Source organism: Eschrichtius robustus, chromosome 2 (genome assembly GCF_028021215.1).
Source record: "Eschrichtius robustus isolate mEscRob2 chromosome 2, mEscRob2.pri, whole genome shotgun sequence".
NCBI lineage: Eukaryota > Metazoa > Chordata > Mammalia > Artiodactyla > Eschrichtiidae > Eschrichtius > Eschrichtius robustus.
Window position 1 is genome coordinate 157,660,975 of NC_090825.1, and position 19,673 is coordinate 157,680,647.

The 19,673-nt window shown below is 39.6% G+C and overlaps 1 protein-coding gene across 1 annotated transcript in view; it reads left to right on the forward strand.

Moving 5' to 3' along the window:
- Positions 1-19,673, forward strand: part of LOC137759789 (ELKS/Rab6-interacting/CAST family member 1-like) — a 101,770-nt gene that overhangs the window by 22,628 nt on the left and 59,469 nt on the right. The window contains 1 exon segment of the mRNA XM_068536397.1: positions 12,334-12,501. Coding sequence (XP_068392498.1) covers positions 12,334-12,501 — 168 coding nt within the window.

Genomic DNA, 19,673 nt, shown 5'->3' on the forward strand with positions numbered 1-19,673 from the left:
TAGCTTTAAGTAGGCAAACTGTGGAATCCAGAAATGTTTGAGATAAATCTTGTTTTGAACTGCAGATTATTAGACATGTGCCTTCATGTCCTGTTTGAAAATAAAGTTAGCATTTTTAGAAATATTAGAAGATTATCTAGTCTGCCAGCCTTGATTAGAGGTAGGAACACACTAAATAATTCCAGGCAGATGAGAATCTATCATATTTGCAATGAGAAGGAATTGATGATGCTATTTGGATTTACTGTCTTAAGGAAAATATTTTCTAAAGATCTCAATGAAATAGAGAATTAAGGTAGGAATAGGTAAGCAGTTCTGCTGTATAGAAGAAAAATAAAGCGTATAGTATGGATTAATTTTTTCTTTTCTTTTAAAGAACAAGATAATAGATAAATAAAGGCATAGTGTAATGAAGAAAGGAATGGGTAGTAAAAAGAAGGCATAAAAACATCTTAGACCCAGAAGTTCAGAATCTTCACGCGAGGAGGAATGGGAAAATGACCAAAATGTTTTGTGTAGTATTTTATTTTTTTACAGTTTAGGATTTTGTTGAAAATTAAGAGATTTGGATGATGTATTTATAATTTTCCTTACAACTTATACTTTTTCTATTTTGATCACGTTTCATTTTATCATGATACCTCAGAGGGATATTTTGGGGTAGATAAGGCTCTGGCCCTGGAGTCACAGTTATTGAGTGTGAACTTCAGTTTTACCACTTGCTACCAGGTGCAGGGTCCTGGGCACATTACTTAAGTTCATTGTGCCTCGTTTTACACCTGTAAGATGAAGAAGAGTTCCTGCCTCATTAGGTTGTTAGCATTAAACTAATTTATTCACTCCTGGTGCCTGACACATAGTAAGGTCTTTGTCAGTTATTGGCATCATTCTAATTCTTGTAATACTATCAGCTAATATATGTAAACTGTTAAAACGGTAAGAGAACATTGTTGCTTTTCTTTTCATTGGCATAAATTTTATGTAGAAGGTCTGCTATTTAACATTTTTATCAAGCTAAATTAAGGTTTATTCAGGGAATTGCAAATACAGAATTATCTGAAAAATGTTACCTGCAAATTTATTAATTTGTGGCTTTATTAGAGATTTTCACATCAGTGCCTGGTATGAATGCAGTACTACAAAAGGGTCAGAAGAGGGCGCCAGTGTTTTGGAGCTGAGCCTGTTGCCAAGTGCTGCTGTGATAGTTTTGGATGGAGGTGGCAGGTGTGGGAACCAGGGAACCAGGCAGTTGGTTAATGATGATGCAAACACTTAAAAGCTTGTCACAGTCTAATAGATGACTTCTTCCCCTTGGCAACCCATCCTTCTCTTTGTACCCCCCTCTGAAATAGTGTTCTTATTAGCTAGGTCTCACACAGATGGGCTTGTGATTGGTTTCTTGTACCATAGAGAACAAAGACTATATTTGTGGTCATTCTTGGATGGTTTTTGTATTTGTTTTTAGAACTAACTGAGTTTCAGCAATTACCCCTGTAAGTTATTAGGACAACTGCTCAAATATAAGGGTCTCATTCTAAAAGATAACAGTAGAAAAGCTAACTTCCTTTTGAATTTGGGGTGATTATATGAATGTTATATGCCTGTTTATCAGGATTTGTTATTTTTTCTTAAATTACTCTGGTGATACTTGACAAGGCTCACTTTTTCCAAAGCAGCTTTCTCCTGTTGGATCCCATAAAAGACAGTTTGAACCAGCTCTTTGAAAGTTCTCACCTATTTCTATAATTGCTATCTTTCTGTTCCTATAATTGCTCTTTTTTAAAAAAATAATTTTATTTATTTATTTTTGGCTGCATTAGGTCTTCGTTGCTGCGCGCGGGCTTTCTCTAGTTGCGGCGAGCAAGGGCTACTCTTTGTTGTGGTGCACAGGCTTCTCATTGCGGTGGCTTCTCTTGTTGCAGAGCACAGGCTCTAGGCTTGCAGGCTTCAGTAGTTGTGGTACGCGGGCTCATTAGTTGTGGCTCGCAGGCTGTAGAGCACAGGCTCAGTAGTTGTGGTGGCGCACGGGCTTAGTTGCTCCGCGGCATGTGGGATCTTCCCAGACCAGGGCTCGATCCTGTGTCTCCTGCATTGGCAGGAGGATTCTTAACCACTGCGCCACCAGGGAGGCCCCCTATAATTGCTCTTTATCGATCTCATCCTCCTCTCTGAAGCTACCCTAGACTTTCATCCAGCTCTCAAATCACAAAATTAAGCACATATGAAAAAGAACATGGATTCAGGAGTTTTTTGTTTTTTTGTTTTTTTTTTTAATTTTAAAATTCTTGAAGGAAAAACGGGATGTGGGAAAAGACCTGGTGTTTTTCCTGTTCAGGGTCCATGGAATGAGGTCCTTTTGTGTCGGGCAGTGTACAGTGTATAGCATCTATGGAATTGCTCCAGTTTTATGAACATCTCCTTTAATCGGTTGACCTTCACAGAGGTGGTCTGGATTTAGTAGCACTGTGGTCAAAGCATGGGCTTTGGAGTCAGACCTAGGCTTGAAATAGCCTTCTACATTTATTAGTTATGTGACCTTGGATGAGTTATCTTACCTCTGTAATCCTCCATTTTCTCATCTGTCACTGAGAATAATAATAATACCAACTTCCTAAGGTTAGAATAGATGTTTAATGTGGCTAGAATAGATTTTTTAAATTATGAAGTTCTCATCTGAATTTGGAGGTGAATATTAAATATCAGTGGGTTTAAAATATCACCACTGGTTTTTTTAGATGATAACTTTGTAGCCCTCTCCCCACCTTTGTACAGATAAACTGTGCACTGTTGAATGACACATCTCTGCCTGTGGCCTTTTGCAAGTTTCTCTGAGCTCTTCAACCTTTTGTTGGGATGTCAGACAGAACTCAGTGCAGTTGAAATAGCCTTTTAAAAAGGTCTGCTTGTGTACACTCTCAGCCTCATGACCCAACGCCCTTCAGTCATCCTCCTTTCTAGATGGGAACAGTGGGAGATGTGGTGATAGGAAATTATACTTAGTGATCTTCGGCAAGTCACTTAGTTTCGGCTTTGATTTCCTCAGCTTTAAAATTAGGAGTAGTTTAGATTATTTACCTTTTTAAAAGTTTATGGGGACTTCCCTGGTGGTGCAGTGGTTAAGAATCCGCCTGCCAAAGCAGGGGACACGGGTTCGAGCCCTGGTCCAGGAAGATCCCACATGCCGCAGAGCAACTAAGCCCGTGCTCCACAACTACTGAGCCTGCGCTCTAGAGCCCGTGAGCCACAGCTACTGAGCCCATGTGCCACAACTACTGAAGCCCACGTGCCTAGAGCCCGTGCTCCGCAACAAGAGACTCCACCGCAATGAGAAGCCCGCGTACCGCAACTAAGAGTAGCCCCCGCTCGCCGCAACTAAAAAAAAGCCCACGCGCAACAACAAAGACCCAACACAGCCAAATAAATAAATACATAAATTAAAAAAAAATTTATGAAATACAGGAAAAATGCAGAAAATAATATAGTAGACAGTACTCAGATTTAACTTACATTTATGTGTGACCACATTAGGTGATCTTTAAAGGTCCTTTAAAAGAAAAGATTAAAACAAAAAAAGCTCATTCTAAACTAAATATTCAGTGAAAGCAGAAACTTTTGTTAGAATCTCAGGTTTTTAGAACTGGTTGGGGCTAGGAATAGGCTAGGAATAAATATTAGGAAGCTGTCATTATGGGGGTAGTGGCTAAAGCCTTAGGGATGAATTGGTTTCTCCAGAGGAAGGTTGTATCGAGTGAGATGTGAAGAGGGGGAAATGACAGCGGATCCAGTGAAGAAAACTGAAAAGGTGTGGTCAGAGAGTTAGAAAGGCAGTGTGAGTCATATAATTGCAAAAGAGGAATTATAGGAAACATGCCATTGTCACTGGCATGCAGTTACTAGTGCTAATGTGCTCTTAGGTAGATCTGTTTATTGATGTAAAACAAAAGAAGGTTAAGATGGGTTGAGATAATTAATACTTTTGTGGTCAGAAGTAAAAGGCCAAAACAGCAAGGTAGCCATTTTTCTGTTCATGTCCTTTGGTAGAGAAAGTCTTGTGGAGGAAAAACCTTCTGATTTTGTTGAAGTTGGCATAACCTGTTTGCCACAGACCTTGATGCTTGGCAAGCTGGTTAGATGCTGTTCCTCCAGCTCAGTTGATGTGAATAAAAAAGGTCTTATTCCTCCTGCCAAGAATGGTGTTAGGGTGATGACTGTGTGTCCTGCTAGTCTGTGAGGGGTTTTCCTGAATATGTTTTTTGTGGTTTGCAAAATACGGACCTCACGCAAAATTATACTCTGAATTTAGTTCACACCAAACCAAAAGATCAGTGTAGAATTCAGAGCAATTAATCTAGTAGTAGCAAAGTGGTTTTTGTGGTTATTTTTATCTCAGCTCTCCAGACTAGCCCATTTAAATTCTGCATTGCATGAAAAAGCAGATCAAGAAAAAGTGTACACAGGTGATTTGAATTGAAAAGATCACTTAGTAATTAGACTGTGGGCTTGGGTAGTTTCTGTGGCTAATATTTGTGATATGAAATATTTTTAATATCAAAACCTGCATTTCCCACTGCAGTGACACCAAAGGTTTGTATGTTTATAACAGGAGTTTTCATTCTTTACCTTTTTCAGTCACCAATTCTTGTGGGTCTCATACCTGACATTCCCTCAAATCGGCATGCGGGTATTTATGAGTGGTTAGTGCAGGCCCATTTCCAGGTCACTTAGCAGAGTCAGGGATCTAACGTAAAAGTGCAGCTGGGGCATCTGGGTACTTTTGGTAAAGAAGCAGCAATATGAGGCCTCACGGTTATTATCCTGAGACATTGGTCCCATCAGAATGAGAAACACTTAGAAGTGATGAGGGACGTTTTCCTGCTGTATTCTGATTCCTGACCCACAGATGGAAAGCCTTTCATTTTTCTGAAATTAATGCTGAGAAGAACTGAGAGACAAGGCAGTTCAAGCTTATCTACAGGTTTAAATGTCTGGGCTTTTGACTTCTGCAATAAGAATTTAATAGTGTATTTCAAGGGTATTGGGTAAAATGTTTTTAAGGTGAGTTGCTTTGTTCTTTTGCTTGTGGTTATTGGAATATATAGAATACATATTAGAAGTGGAATATATAGTATACAGAATACAAACTAGAATGTAGGAATTAGGTAGAAATGACTTGGCATGAGATTTATTTATTTTTAGATTTCTGGCATGTGTACTTTCTAAGACTTTGACCTCTTTAACTGTGCAGCGGGTCAGAGGGTTCAAGGAGCTCCCTCTTGACTCGCCCTGGCTGATGGATGCCCTGTAATGGGTTCACTAATAGGAGCCACATCTGATGCTGTCAGATGGAACTAGTAGCCACGTAGGCCGGCTGGAGCTGAGCCTCAACAAACGCCAGGTGGATAAGGGTCAGTGAGTTCTTCTGGCATCTCGACAGCCTGGTCGTTGAATTTCCTATTCACAAGAATCTTCGCTCTGTGGTGGCAGTTCTTTTCTCCCTATTGAATAAATATTCAGTCTGTTCTGACATTTCCCTTCTGGACCTTTTTTCCTTCTTTGCATAGTGGAGTGTTTCTGATTTTAATAGGTAGATGAAGGAAAACTGGGGGTAACTTAAGGAATTTTGTCACCTTGCACTTTAGAAAGGGCCATTGGAGAACTCAGTGGTGATCATGTATTCCATCTTTGTTCTGCATTGGATTTTAATTCTTGCTCTGAGCTCTCTAGTGCTGAATTCGGGCACCAAAACTGGAAATTTGTAATGTAACATCTTTTGGATTCGCTGGGCTTGGCTTACTGTAGTTCTGCTGTTTGTCAGTAAAACACTTTTTTTGTTTTTGGTCACTGCTGAGTAATCTTTTCTTTTTCCTCATCTTTGAGGAAAAATTTAAGTAGATTGGCTATCTTTACACATGTCAAGTTTCCATTTCATATACTATTCATGGGAAGAACTCATTTAGATCTTCAGTTGCTTTCATTAGCCGTTTGTAATTTTCAGCATACAGAGCCTATACATGTTTTGTTAGATTTAGACCTAGGTATTTAATTTTTTTGGAGTGATTGTAAATGGTCATACATTTTGAAACTTGAAGTTCAGTATTGCATCATATTTATTTTGACCAGTTCACAAAATATCAACATTTTAAAAAGCTAGTGTAGGGACTTCCCTGGTGGCGCAGTGGTTAAGAATCCGCCTGCCAATACAGGGGACACGGGTTCGATCCCTGGTCCAGGAAGATCCCACATGCCGTGGAGCAACAAAGTCTGTGCGCCACCACTGCTGAGCCTGCGCTCTAGAGCTCACGAGCCACAGCTACTGAGCGTGCGTGCCAAAACTGCTGAATCCCGTGCGCCTGGAGCCGATGCTCTGCCACAAGAGAAGCCACTACAATGAAAAGCCCACACACTGCGATGAAGAGTAGCCCCTGCTCGCTGTAACTAGAGAAAGCCCGTGCACAGCAGCGAAGACCCAACACAGCCAAAAATAAAAATAAATTAAATAAAATAAATTAAAAAAAAAAAGTTAGTATAAATATGCCTCTATTTTCCTTAGTAGTATGTGTACTAAGAACTATTTCAGGCACTTAAAATATAGGTAAAATACTAAAACATTTTAAGATGGTAAATGACGTGTAGGAGTTTTGAATTTTAACGTAGTTGGCTTTACCAGTATTTCTTCTTTACGATGTATCCTTTCTGGGTCTTTAAAAAAAAAAAATCCTTCCATGCTGCCCTGTCTTAAAAGATACTTAAACAGTATCTTTCTTTCTAAAAGTTTTAAAGATTTGCTTTCTATATATAAAGCTTTAATTCATCTAGAATTCATTTTTGTGTATGATATGAGTCAGGGTTCTTCCCCCCTCCCTCAGTATGGGTAGCCAGTTGTCTAAAAACAGTTTATCAGATACTCTGTGCTTTCCTCACTGATTACAGTGTCACCTCTGTTTATATGTGTATGGGTCACTAAATGGTGTGAGTGTGTGTGTCTGGGCTTGCATTTCTGTGGCAAACGTCTGTTGGTTTATTCCTGTTCTAATACCATGCTTTCTAATTTTGCTTACTTAAAAATATCAAATTTATTGCCATCAAATAAACTGCATATATTCAAAATGTACAGTTTGGTAAGTTTCGGCACATACACCTCTGAAACCAATGGCACGGTCAAGATAAAGAACACCTGTCCCCAAGGTTTTCTTGTCCCTCTTTGTAACCCCTTTCTTCTGCCTCTCCCTGATATTCTTCTCTCCTCCCCACTTCCTCCATCATATCCAGGCAACCCTCGGTCTGCTTTCTGTTACTGTAATTAGTTTGCATTTTCTAGAATTTTACATATATGAAATCTTACAGAATTAGTGGTTAAGAGCTTAGGATCTGAAGACAGACCATTTAATCTTAAATCCATGCTCCATCACTTATTTTTAGCTTTGAGATCTTGGGTCTGCTTTCTTCTCAAAGTACCAGTTTTGCCGGTTACCATGGGAAAGTGAAATTTTCCACAGGGAAAATACAAGGGAAGAAAATACGATGCTTGAGAATAGAATTCTGAGGACTTTTGATATACTGTGTGTGTGCTTGGCAAGCATATACATGACCATGTGCAGGAAGGTTCAGAAGTCTGAGGGTAGAATGGAGAAAACTGTTTAATACAGAAGTAAAGGTTTGTAAAAATAAACATGACTGGAAAAAAAAAGATGATGTGAGGCTGTATTTGAAATGATTGCTCAGGCTGGGAGAAAAACAAATAAAACCAGAATGGAGGTGAATAACAAAAAGTTAGGGATGATAGGTCAGAGGTTATACTATGGACAAAGAGTAGATTTAGTAGGCGTAGAAGAAAGGAAAGAACCGTGTTTCAGAAATAAGGCTTTCAGAGTTTGAAAGTTCTTAGGTGGACCTTTCCAGAATGTAATAAGGTTTACCCTGTATCATTAATTAAAGTAGAATAGAGGAAAATTCCAGGTGCAAGAGTGTTTATTGAGGGGGCAGTGGAACTTGTGCTGACGAATTATATAAATGGGACCTGAAAAGACGGCTTCCCCTATTTCTGGCTTGGTGAGACTGGTGGCATTGAAGTGGTTGAGAGAAATAGAGTTTAGCAGAGTGGAATGTTGTTTATTTACATGTTTTTCCTCTCCAGCGTGGTCCAACATAATTTCTAAGTACATGATGGCTTATCTATATCAGTCTCAAATGAGACTGGTCTCCTAGGAAATTTTCCACAATACTTATTGAGCAGTAAGTGCCACTAAACATACAGTACTGGTTCTCAGATACCTTATTGTTTTGATATAATATAGTTTCAGTATGTTATTGATGTAATAATATAGTTGTGATATAAGGTAATAATAATATTTCCTGATGTTTTGGTATTCTCTCTGTGAGTCATTACCCATATTACCTATTTTTTTAAAAAATTAGGTTTCTCATTGCAGTGGCTTCTCGTTGCAGAGCACGGGCTCTAGGCACACAGGCTTCAGTAGTTGTGGCACACGGGCTCAGTAGCTGTGGCTTGCGGGCTCTAGAGCGCAGGCTCAGTAGTTGTGGCGCACGGGCTTAGTTGCTCCGCGGCATGTGGGAATTTCCTGGACCAGGGCTCGAACCCGTGTCCCCTGCATTGGCAGGCGGATTCTTAACCACTGCGCCACCAGGGAAGTCCGACCTATTTTTTCTTTGTGGGTTATTCTACATTCAGACAGGGAAAATAATATAGGACAAGTTCAAGATTAAAGATGTTCTGTAGAAACATACTTGTTATCTTAGATGTGCACTGTCAGTGTGTAGCCACCAGCCACATGTGGCTATTGAGCACTTGAAACATGGCAAGTCCAAATTGAGATGTGACATAAGTGTCGATTACAATATGCATTGGGCTTTGAAGACTTAGTACAAAACAGAAACGTAAAATAGCTTGTTAATAGTTTTTTTATATAGACTACAGGTTTGAAATGACAATAATGTGTATATATATTAGATTAAATAAAATATATTATTAAAATTAATTTTACCTGTTCCTTTATCACTTTTTAATGTGGCTGCTAGAAAATTAAAAATTTCAGAAGTGGCTTGCATGTGTGACTCATGTTATATTTTTGTTGAACAGAAAGAAACCCACCTCCCTGTTTTTCTGTAATCAAATGTGTAACTATTTGCTGAATTATAAATCCTTAGTGGGAAAGCAAAAAAACAAAAGAATTTGGTGTGTGAGTATGTTTAATGAAATTTGCTGTGAATAGATTTTAAAAATAAGTACAAAATGCCAATGGCATTCTTCATAGAACTAGAATAATTCTAAAGTTTGTATGGAAACGCAAAAGACCCTAAATAGCCAAAACAGTCTTGAGAAAGAAGAACAAAGCTGGAGGTATCATGCTCCCTGATTTCAAACTATATTATAAAGCTACAGTATTCAAAACAGTGTGGTACTGGCACAAAAATGGATACATGGATCAATGGCACATAATAGAGAGCCCAGAAATGCATCCACATTTATATGGGCAATTAATCTATGACAAAGGGCCAAGAATATACAGTGGGGGAAAGACAGCATCTTCAACAAACAGTGTTGGGAAAACTGGGCAGCTACATGAAAAATAATGAAACTGGACTGCTCTCTCACACCATGCACAAAAACAAGTTCAAAATGGATTAAAAGGACGTCCTTAGTGGCACAGTGGTTAAGAATCCTCCTGCCAATGCAGGGGACACAGGTTTGAGCCCTGGTCCAGGAAGATCCACATGCCACGGAGCAACTAAGCCTGTGTGCCACAACTACTGAGCCTGCGCTCTAGAGCCCGCGTGCCACAACTGCTGAAGCCCGTGTGCCTAGAGCACGTGCTCCACAACAAGAGAAGCTGCCACAATGAGAAGCCCGCGCACCACAACAAAGAGTAGCCCCCGCTCGCCGCAACTAGAGAAAGCCCGCGTGCAGCAACAAAGACCCAACACAGTCAAAAATAAATAAATAAATTTAAGAAAATAACCAAAAAACCAAAATGGATTAAAGACTTAAATGTGAGACCTGAAACCATAAAACTTCTAGAAGAAAACATAGGCAGTACCCTCTTCAGTATCGGTCTTAGTAATTTTTTTTGGATATGTCTCCTCAGGCAAGGGAAACAGGCAAAACTAAACAAGTGGGACCACATCAAACTACATAGTTTTTGCACAGCAAAGGAAACTATTAACAAAACAAAAAGACCACCTACTGAATTGGAGAAGATATTTGCAGATAATGTATTCAATAAGGGGTCCAAAATATACAAAGAACTCATACAATTCAACATCAAAAAAAAAAAAACTTGATTAAAAAATGGGCAGAGGATCTGAGTAGACATTTTTCCAAAGAAGACATACAGATGGCCACCAGGCACGTGAAAAGATGCTCAACATCACTAATCATCAGGGAAATGCAAATCAAAACTACAATGAGATATCACCTCACACCTGTCAGAGTGGCTATTATCCAAGAGCCAGCAAATAACAAGTGCTGGTGAGTCTGTGGTCTGTGGAGAAGAGGGAATCCTTGTGCACTGTTGGTAGGAATGTAAGTTGGTGCAGCCACTATGGAAAACAGTATGGAGATTCCTCAAAAAATTAAAAGTAGAACTGCTGTATGATCCAGCAGTTCACTCTGGGGTATTTATCTGAAGAAAACAAAAACACTAATTATAAGAGATACATACACCCCTATGTTCATTACAGCATTAATGAACCAAGATATGGAAGCAAGCTAAGTGTCCATCAGTGGATGAATGGATAAAGATGTTGTCTGTGTATGTGTATATTATTATTCAGCCATGAGAAAGAAGGAAATCCTACTGTTTGTGACAACATGGATGGGCCTTGAGGACATTATGCTAATAAGTGAAGTAAGCCAGACAGAGAAAGCCAAATACTGTGTGATTTTGCGTCTATGTGGGATCTTAAAAAGCCAATGAACAAACATAGCAAAACTGAAACAGAATTATAGATATAGAGAACAAACAGGTAGCTGCCAGAGGAGAGGAGGATGGGGAGAGGAAAGAAATAGGTGAGGGAGATTAAGAGGGACAAACTTCCAGTTACAAAAATAAATGAGTCAAGGGGATGAAATGTACAGTGTGGGGAATACAATCAGTAACTATGGAATATTATTGTGTGGTGACGTATTGTAATAGACTTTTTGAAATGTATAGTAAAATCAACTTACACTGCTGTGTTTCAGGAAGTAACATAGGGCTGTAGGTCAGTTATACTTGAAAAACAAACAGAACAAGAGACCAGATATGTGGTTACCAGAGGTGAGGAATCAGGGGAGGGGAGATTGGATGAAGACAGTCAAAAGGTACAAACGTCCAGATATCAGGTAAGTAAGTACTGGGGTGCGGTGCACAACAGGATAAAGATAATCAGCACGGCTGTGTGTTGTATGTGAAAGTCATTAAGGGAGAAAATCCTAAGAGTTCTCGTCATGAGGAAAAGGTTGTTTTCTATTTCTTTAATTTTGTATCTGTATGAGACAATGGATGTTCATAAAACTTACTGTGATAATCACTTCATGACGCATGGAAGTCAAATAATTATGCTGTACACTTTAAACTTACACAGTGCCGTATGTCAGTTGTATCTCAAAACTGGAAGAAACCATAAGTACTTATATTAGATTTCTAATTATTTTAAAGTTATATCTAATGGATGGTATGAAACTTTGGTGATAAAGGTACCTGGATACCAAGCTTTAGCTGACTAGTCTTGAGATCTGAAAGTAGACCTTGCTTTGCCTTACAGATCTCTAAGTGCATTATGGGATTGTCAGCTGCAGCTAGATTGTATTCTCTGATACAGCAAGTGTCATGTTTGGTGACGCTTACGGTTTTCTTTCTACTTTTAGATTTTCTAAAGCAGTGTAGCATCACTTGGGAACTTGTTAGAAATATTGATTCTTGAGCCCCAACCCTGCCAAATTAGAAACTGGTGGCTTGGCCTGGCATTCTGTTTAAATCCTCCAAATGATTCTAAATTTGAGAAACATAATAGATTATACCACTTTTATAGAAGTAGCAAAGCTCAACTCAACCCCTTTATATAAATTCTCCAGTTTTGTCCCCTTTATTCAGATCTGTTTATTTTGATTACACCGTAATTTAACGGATGTAAATGTTATTTTATCATGGAAGTGCTCACAAAATTTTAGGGTTTCATTTCTAAATAGTCACAGTTGTATTTAGAGTGGTATTTTATTTGATTCTAATGAAGTTTACTCTAAAAGTATCATTTAGGCAACTGTACACATCTATTTGGAAGGAATTACGTTCCTTTCTTTTCAGTTAATCATTTGTAAAAATGTTATATTCTTAGGTGGATGCTCTGCGGTTGCGTTTGGAAGAGAAGGAAACCATGCTGAATAAGAAGGCAAAACAAATCCAGGACATGGCTGAGGAGAAGGGGACACAAGCTGGAGAGATCCATGACCTCAAGGACATGCTGGATGTGAAGGAGCGGAAAGTTAATGTCCTTCAGAAGAAGGTGAGGTGCAGGTGTTCTGAGCCCAGGGTCCCGCATCAGACCCACGTCCTCATTCCTACCACTGAGTTGTACCTAAGTGCTATCAGAGTTTCTCTCTCATTCCTCTGTTTATATTTTTGCAGGTCGTAATTGAAACCATTGCTGCAGGAGGTAGATTGTGAAAACTGTTCTGTATATTCAGTTTTTAAACTTTCGAAGTAAACACTGTTTGGTATCTTCAGTAGTATTTTCCATGCTACTGTCTCTGAAAAGTGCCTTGTAAATTGCCAGAGTATTTGCATTGGCATTCTTCTACCTCTCCTAATCTTCTGTCTTGTATGGCAACTGTAGGGCCATGAATTAGTGTAGTACGTGGGCTGGGATTCTTGCAAGACTGCAATTTTGAATAGAAACACATGCTACTATAATGACATCTAATCTACATATGTCAAGGAAAGGAAGACTTTCTTTCCTATTTTACCTTAATCATAACTGGAAAGAGGCTAACACTGTAATAAATAAGGGAAGTACTAATAATTGTCTTCCCCTCCCCCTTTTAGCTAAATTAAAGGGTACCTTTGAGATAATAGTTACAGTAGACACTGGTATTTATTGTTCTTCTCCACTGAGGGGATAGATCAGAAATATTTGACATTGTCCCAGTTTATTTTTAACCTCTAACAATAGCCCAGGAATAAAACTCTCTTCACTAAACCTCAAATTCAGCTTTTCTTTTGTGTACAGAGGACCATGTTCAATATTTGTCCTCTGTTAATTTGGTTTTCATTTGCTTTCAATGAGTAGACATAAAAATTTGATCACTCTAGATGGGTGACTGTAGTATCTTGTTAGTGGATTCTACTTTGCTTTACATTTTTATACATATGTTCTTCTCACCTTACCCCCAACTGCTCACTTCCCCTTACCCGTTTCTTGTATACGCTTCCAGGCACAGTTTACACATACACAGGCAAATACGTATTCTCTTTTTTTCTGTTTACCTCTTTCTGTGTTCTTCCATAAACATTTTATGCATAATCCATATAAAGCAAAAATGTTTCTCTAAACACAAATGTTACCATTCCTTTATTTCCCTTTCCTTTCCTTTCCTTTTTTCCCATTAATATATTTTGAAACTTCTTCCGGGGCTTCTTCATTGTTACCAACAGCACCTGTGTGGATGTGCTACGGTTTATTACAAGGTTTCCACTGATGGACAGTCTGCTTAAAGTTTCTGCTGTTATGTAAAATGATGCTGCATTTTAAAAATGTGCATATTTAGTTTATTCATATGTGAAGTATATTTCTAGGTAAATTACTTAAAGTGGAATTGCTGGGTGAAAGGATATGCATTTGTAATGTTGGTGGATTTTGCCAAGTCACAAGTACATTGGTTAGAACCCAAAGGTTGTTTCAAACTAATGCACGTCTTATTTTTAACTAGATAAACATTAAAAAAAGTTTTTAATAACTGTGAACAGGGGTTTGAAGTTAGAAATAATGCCTCATTATCCTGGAATAATCATAGTTTGTAAAAATAGAGTGGCAGCACTTATGTTAGCCACTTTATATCTGTAATCTTGTTTAATCCTTGCAACTTTTTGGTAGTGGAGTTTAGATCTTGATTGCTCTGTTATAATCAGTGGCTAAATTTTTAGGCCATGACACATAATAAGAAACATATGTTACATTCATCTGTGTCAACGTATAGTATACATGCTTAGAGGTACAGCTACAACAAAATTTTCACAAAATATACTCTGAACTATCTTCTCCCATTTCTTAAAGGAAATAGAAAAATGTTAGTCCCAATCCATTAAGTTATTTCAGTACTCACTAATAAAACACTTTTATACCTTGGTATCCATTCTCCCATGCTCCCCTTTCCCGCCCCCAAAACAAAAACAAGCCCCAAACCAACAAAGTCCGAGACATATTACATAGTAAGGGAGGTTCAAATTTGTACAAATTTGTTTAGCTAAAAAAGTGGTAGCTTCAGGTTTTGTCACAAGGTTGGACTTATTCCAAAATGCAGCTTTTCCCATGACAACAGCTTTCCTGTTGGGAGAATTAGTAGTATGTGTTCAAGCCTTTTGACACTACAGGACATCATACAAATATGACATGTATTATGCTTTGTCTAGTCTCTTTGCCTTTCGCCGTGGAGGGCCAGTGGAGTAGGCTCTAGAGGGCCGGTAATTGTGCTCTTTTTAGTACACTAGCTGCCTCACTAATTTGTCATGTTATAGACTTTGATTTGTCTTAAAACAGTTATCAAATAGGTAGCACAGGTACTTTCAAAACTGGTTTAGATTATTATTGCTTCTTTTAAGATAATGCCTCTATACCTGTCATTTTCAGTGCTTAGAGCCTTCAGTGCTTTCTGCCTACTTATTTTGTTGTAGAAGTTGCTGTACTAACATCATTAGACTCAACGTTCGTGATGTGTTTCCTGGACCATTGTTTGCTGATAAAATAGAAATAGCTTTAATTTTTGGATCCACATAAAATAAACCAGAAAACACAGTAAGTTTAGAGGCAGTTAAAGGTTCTCAAGAGAGCTATAGTTATTTTTATTATGGCTTTCCTTTCTTGAGGTGCAAACATCCCCTTGCTCCAGGATTCTATGAGCAAGCTTGATTTTCAGGTGGTTGACAGAGGGGAGCTGGCTGAGTGCGAGACTGGGGGTTGAGGGAGTAGAGTGAACTCTGATGAGCTGGGCTGTGGTGATATGGTGGCTTCCGGAGGCCGTGTGAAAGGTGATGAGCCGCACGGACAGGATGTAGAAGGCACCATCTGTGGAGTAGATCATGTAGGAGATCTGGGAGAAGAGCGACAGGATGGAGATGAAATGGCCCAGACAGTGGTGACTGTGGAGGCCGCATATCTGGCGTTTATTGTACTACAGGATGTTGGTGATGGCCAGTACACGTCCACAGCAGTGATGCAGAGATGCACACAGCACGTGATTCCAGAAGACAGCCAGATGTCACATAGGATTTGGCCAAAGTTCCAGGTGTGGGTGATGGTATATGTGATGCAGATGGCTATGACCAAGATGAAAGCCAAGAGATTGGTCTTGGCCAGGGAGCCAGTGAGATAGTTGGCTGGCATGTGGAGCTTCCTGGTAAGGAAGACGGTGAGAAGCACAAAGGCTTTGGTGAAGACTTTGGTCCATGTGATGATGGAAAGGACCTCAGCAAGAGAGATCTTGAGTTCCTGGAAGGTCCCAGATCCCAAGCCTCTGGGGTTTCTGCAGCATTCAGGATCTGTTAGAGGCCCCCAGGAAGAGGCCTTCTGCCGACGGGTTTGGAGGGGGCATTCTAGGTGGCTCTCTCCGTACTCATAGCTCCTTCTTCCACAGTTGTCTTCCCCACAGAACAAGGGCGTCCTTCCATTTCACACTGGAGGGCGACATTTATCACATGAATAGACACAGTGAAAAGACCCCAGGTCTTACTTGTATTGAGAACACAGAGGTGACTCAGCTGTAATCAAAGATTGTTCTAACTCAGACGAATCCCAAGGTTTCTCACTCTTCTGGAACTCTGGTAGACACATGCTGAATTTGTTAGATAATCATCAGGTTACCCACCAGTGTGGACAGAGCTCTGCAGGTCTTGCTTTTGGCCTTTGGGCTCTTTCCAAAGGCTTGAGGCTCTTACTGTTTGGTGATGTATTCAGAATTTCCCCCACTCTTTTCTATTTTGAGAAGATTCTGGATTTCAGGTTGTCTCCTGGGAACTTTTAAAGCTAGAGCACCAGCCGATTAAGAGAAGCAGTTCAGTCAACAGCCCACAGTTTTCCCAGATTAATCTTGACACATAATGAGGTACTTGTTTTGGTTCCTTTTCCACTGATCATTTCTGAGCCGGGAGAGAGAAATGTTCCAGTTCCCAAGACTTGGAGAATGCGTGAGTGTGGAGAACACAAACAAATGGCTCGCTGTGAGCTCCCCAAGAGGAGCACGGGGTCAGCAGCCCCTCCCTGGCCACACGAGTGCTGTGTTTGCTGTGGTGCGGCCCTTCCCCCTTCCTCCTTGCTTGTCACCTGGTTTTGTCCCACCTTAACTACAACCCCCAGCCGAGCACCTTCCGCTGGGCTCTTCCCTTCCCTATGCCTTTGAGATACCCCCTATTGCTTTCTTGTTGTTGTTGTTAAATTAACAGACTTTATTTTTAGGGCATTTTCCCATTTACTCCCTGCCCACAGTTTCCCGTTATTAACATCTTGCATTGGTGTGGTACATGTGTTAAAATTGATGAACCGATATTGGTACATTATTATTAACTAAAGCCTGTAGCTTACAGTAGGTTTCACTCTTTGTCTTGTACAGTTCTGTGGGTTTTGCTGAATGTATAATGACATGAATCCACCATTACAGCGTCATACAGAGTATCTTCACTGCCCTAAAGATCTCTGTGTTCTACCTATTCATCGCTCTCCCAGCTCGCTACCACGGATGTTTTTACTGTTTACAGTTTTGCCTTTTCCAGAATGTCATGTATTTGGAATCATACAGTATGCACCCTTTCCAGGACTTGTTTCTTTTACTTACTATATGCATTTAAAATTCCTCCATTTCATTTCATGGCTTAATAACTCACTTCTTTTTATCGCTGAATAATATTCTGCTGTCTGATGTACTATAGTTTGTTTATGTAATTACCTGCAGAAGGACATCTTGGTTGCTTCCAATTTTTATCAATTATGAATAAAGCTGCTATAAACATTCCCATACAGGTTTTTGTGTGGGCACAAGTTTTTAACTCATTTGGGTAAATACCTAGGAGCATGATGGCTGGATATATGGTTAGACTATGTTTAGCTTGTAGAAACTTCCCCTATATTGCTTTTTGTTTGTTCGTTTGTTTTTGACTGCGTCAGGTCTTAGTTGCAGCATATGGGATCTTTCGTTGCGGCGCACAAGCTTTTTGTTGCGGCGCGCGGGCTTCTCTCTAGTTGTGGCATGTGGGTTTTCTCTCCCTAGTTGTGGCGCATGGGCTCCAGAGCGCATGGGCTCTGTAGTTTGCAGCACACGGGCTCTCTAGTTGAGGCACGTGGGCTTAGTTGCCCCGTGGCATGTGGGATCTTATTCCCCCGACCAGGGATCGAACCCATGTCCCCTGCACTGGAAGGCGGATTCTTAACCAGTGGACCACCAGGGAAGTCCCTATATTGCTTTTTAATTGGGAACTTTGAAACACATGAGCTTTGCAAAACGTGTTATACACTTGAATATTCTTTTTTTTTCTTGGTCAATGTGTATTAATGTTTTGGCTTGCTGTAAATCCCTGGGTTATTCCCACTGTAGATTGTTGCTGTAACTTTGCTACTAACTTCTAGTGTGCCCACGATTATTTTTTTAATAGAAAAAATAATTCTTAAGTATACTTTGGGGGAGAGTGTTGTACAATCATTGTAAAAGTTTAGCCTCTGGGGCTTCCCTGGTGGCGCAGTGGTTGAGAATCTGCCTGCTAATGCAGGGGACACGGGTTCGAGCCCTGGTCTGGGAAGATCCCACATGCCATGGAGCAGCTGGGCCCGTGAGCCACAACTACTGAGCCTGCGCGTCTGGAGCCTGTGCCCCGCAACGGGAGGGGCCGCGATAGTGAAAGGCCCGCGCACCGCGATGAAGAGCGGTCCCCGCACCACGATGAAGAGTGGCCCCCGCTTGCCGCAACTAGAGAAAGCCCTCGCACGAACCGAAGACCCAACACAGCCAAAAAAAAAAAAAAAAAAAGTTTAGCCTCTGAAACTTTTTTTGTCTAATTTTTATGCATAATGTAGAATCACTAGTATATTTGAAATATATTTGTTTTGAAATATTTGAAATATTGAGTAAATGTACTCAGCTGTTTTAAAATCTAGATTTTAATGCACTAAGAAGGGGGTCAAAGGGTGCAAACTTGCAGTTATAAAATAATTAAGTCCTGGTGATGTTACGTATGGCATGGTGACTAAATATAGTTAACAGTACTGTACTGCATGTTTGAAAGTTGCTAAGAGAGTAGATCTTAGAAGTTCTCATCACAGGAAAAGAAATTTCATAACTATATATGGTAACAGATGTTAACTAGACTTACTTGTGGTGATATTTTGCAGTATAAACAAATACTGAATCATTATGTTGTACACCTGAAACTACACAGTGTTACATGTCAGTTATACCTCAATTAAAGAAAAGACACTAAGAAATGACAATGTGGATTAAAAAATTAGCTAGTTTTAAATTATGAAAGTAATATATATTCAAGGTAAAAAAAAATTCAAAAGTACAAAAACATATGAAATGAACTTATCTTTTCTCATCCTTTGACCCTCTCAGTGCAGCTCCTTAGAGATGTAACTTGTTAATAATTATTTGTATACTCTTCTATAAAATATCTATGCATATGTAGGCATACGTATGTTACACACCATTTTTAAAAAAAGACAAGTGGGATCATACTTTTTTATTCGTTTAAAAATAAACGTATTTTTGTGTCTTTTTATATGTAGCTTTATCTCATTGTTTTTAATGTCTGCTTGGTTTTCGGTGTCTTACTTGCACCATAATTAACTGATGTCCTATAGCTGTATAAGTAGATATTTATAGGGTTTTTTCTTGTTTATATATTTGTTAAAGTAGCATAACAATTAATGACATAAACATACCTCATTCATGAATTGATATTGTATGCATCTAAAAAAACTGATGGATGCCCAGTTCTCTAAAAAGCTTGTGCCTTTATATATTAAGATGAGTTTCTGCACAGCTTCGTCAGACATTTGTTGCCAAACCTTTAAAAATTTCCAGTGACCTGGTAGATAATTTAAAAATACCTTTTCTCCCTTCCTTCCTTCCTTCCTTCCTTCCTTCCTTCCTTCCTTCCTTCCTTCCTTCCTTCCTTCCTTCCTTCCTTCCTCCCTTCCTCCCTCCCTCCCTCCCTCCTTCCCTTTCTTCCTCTCTCTCTGCGCCCCCATTTATTTATTTGTTTGTTTGTTTGTTTATTTATTTATGGCTGCGTTGGGTCTTTGCTGCTGTGCGTGGATTTTCTCTAGTTGCAGCGAGCAGGGGCTACTCTTCGTTGCGGTGCACAGGCTTCTCATTGCAGAGGCTTCTCTTGTTGCGGAGCACAGGCTCTAGGCGCACAGGCTCAGTAGTTGTGGCTCACGGGCTCTAGAGCGCAGGCTCAGTCGTTGTGGCACAC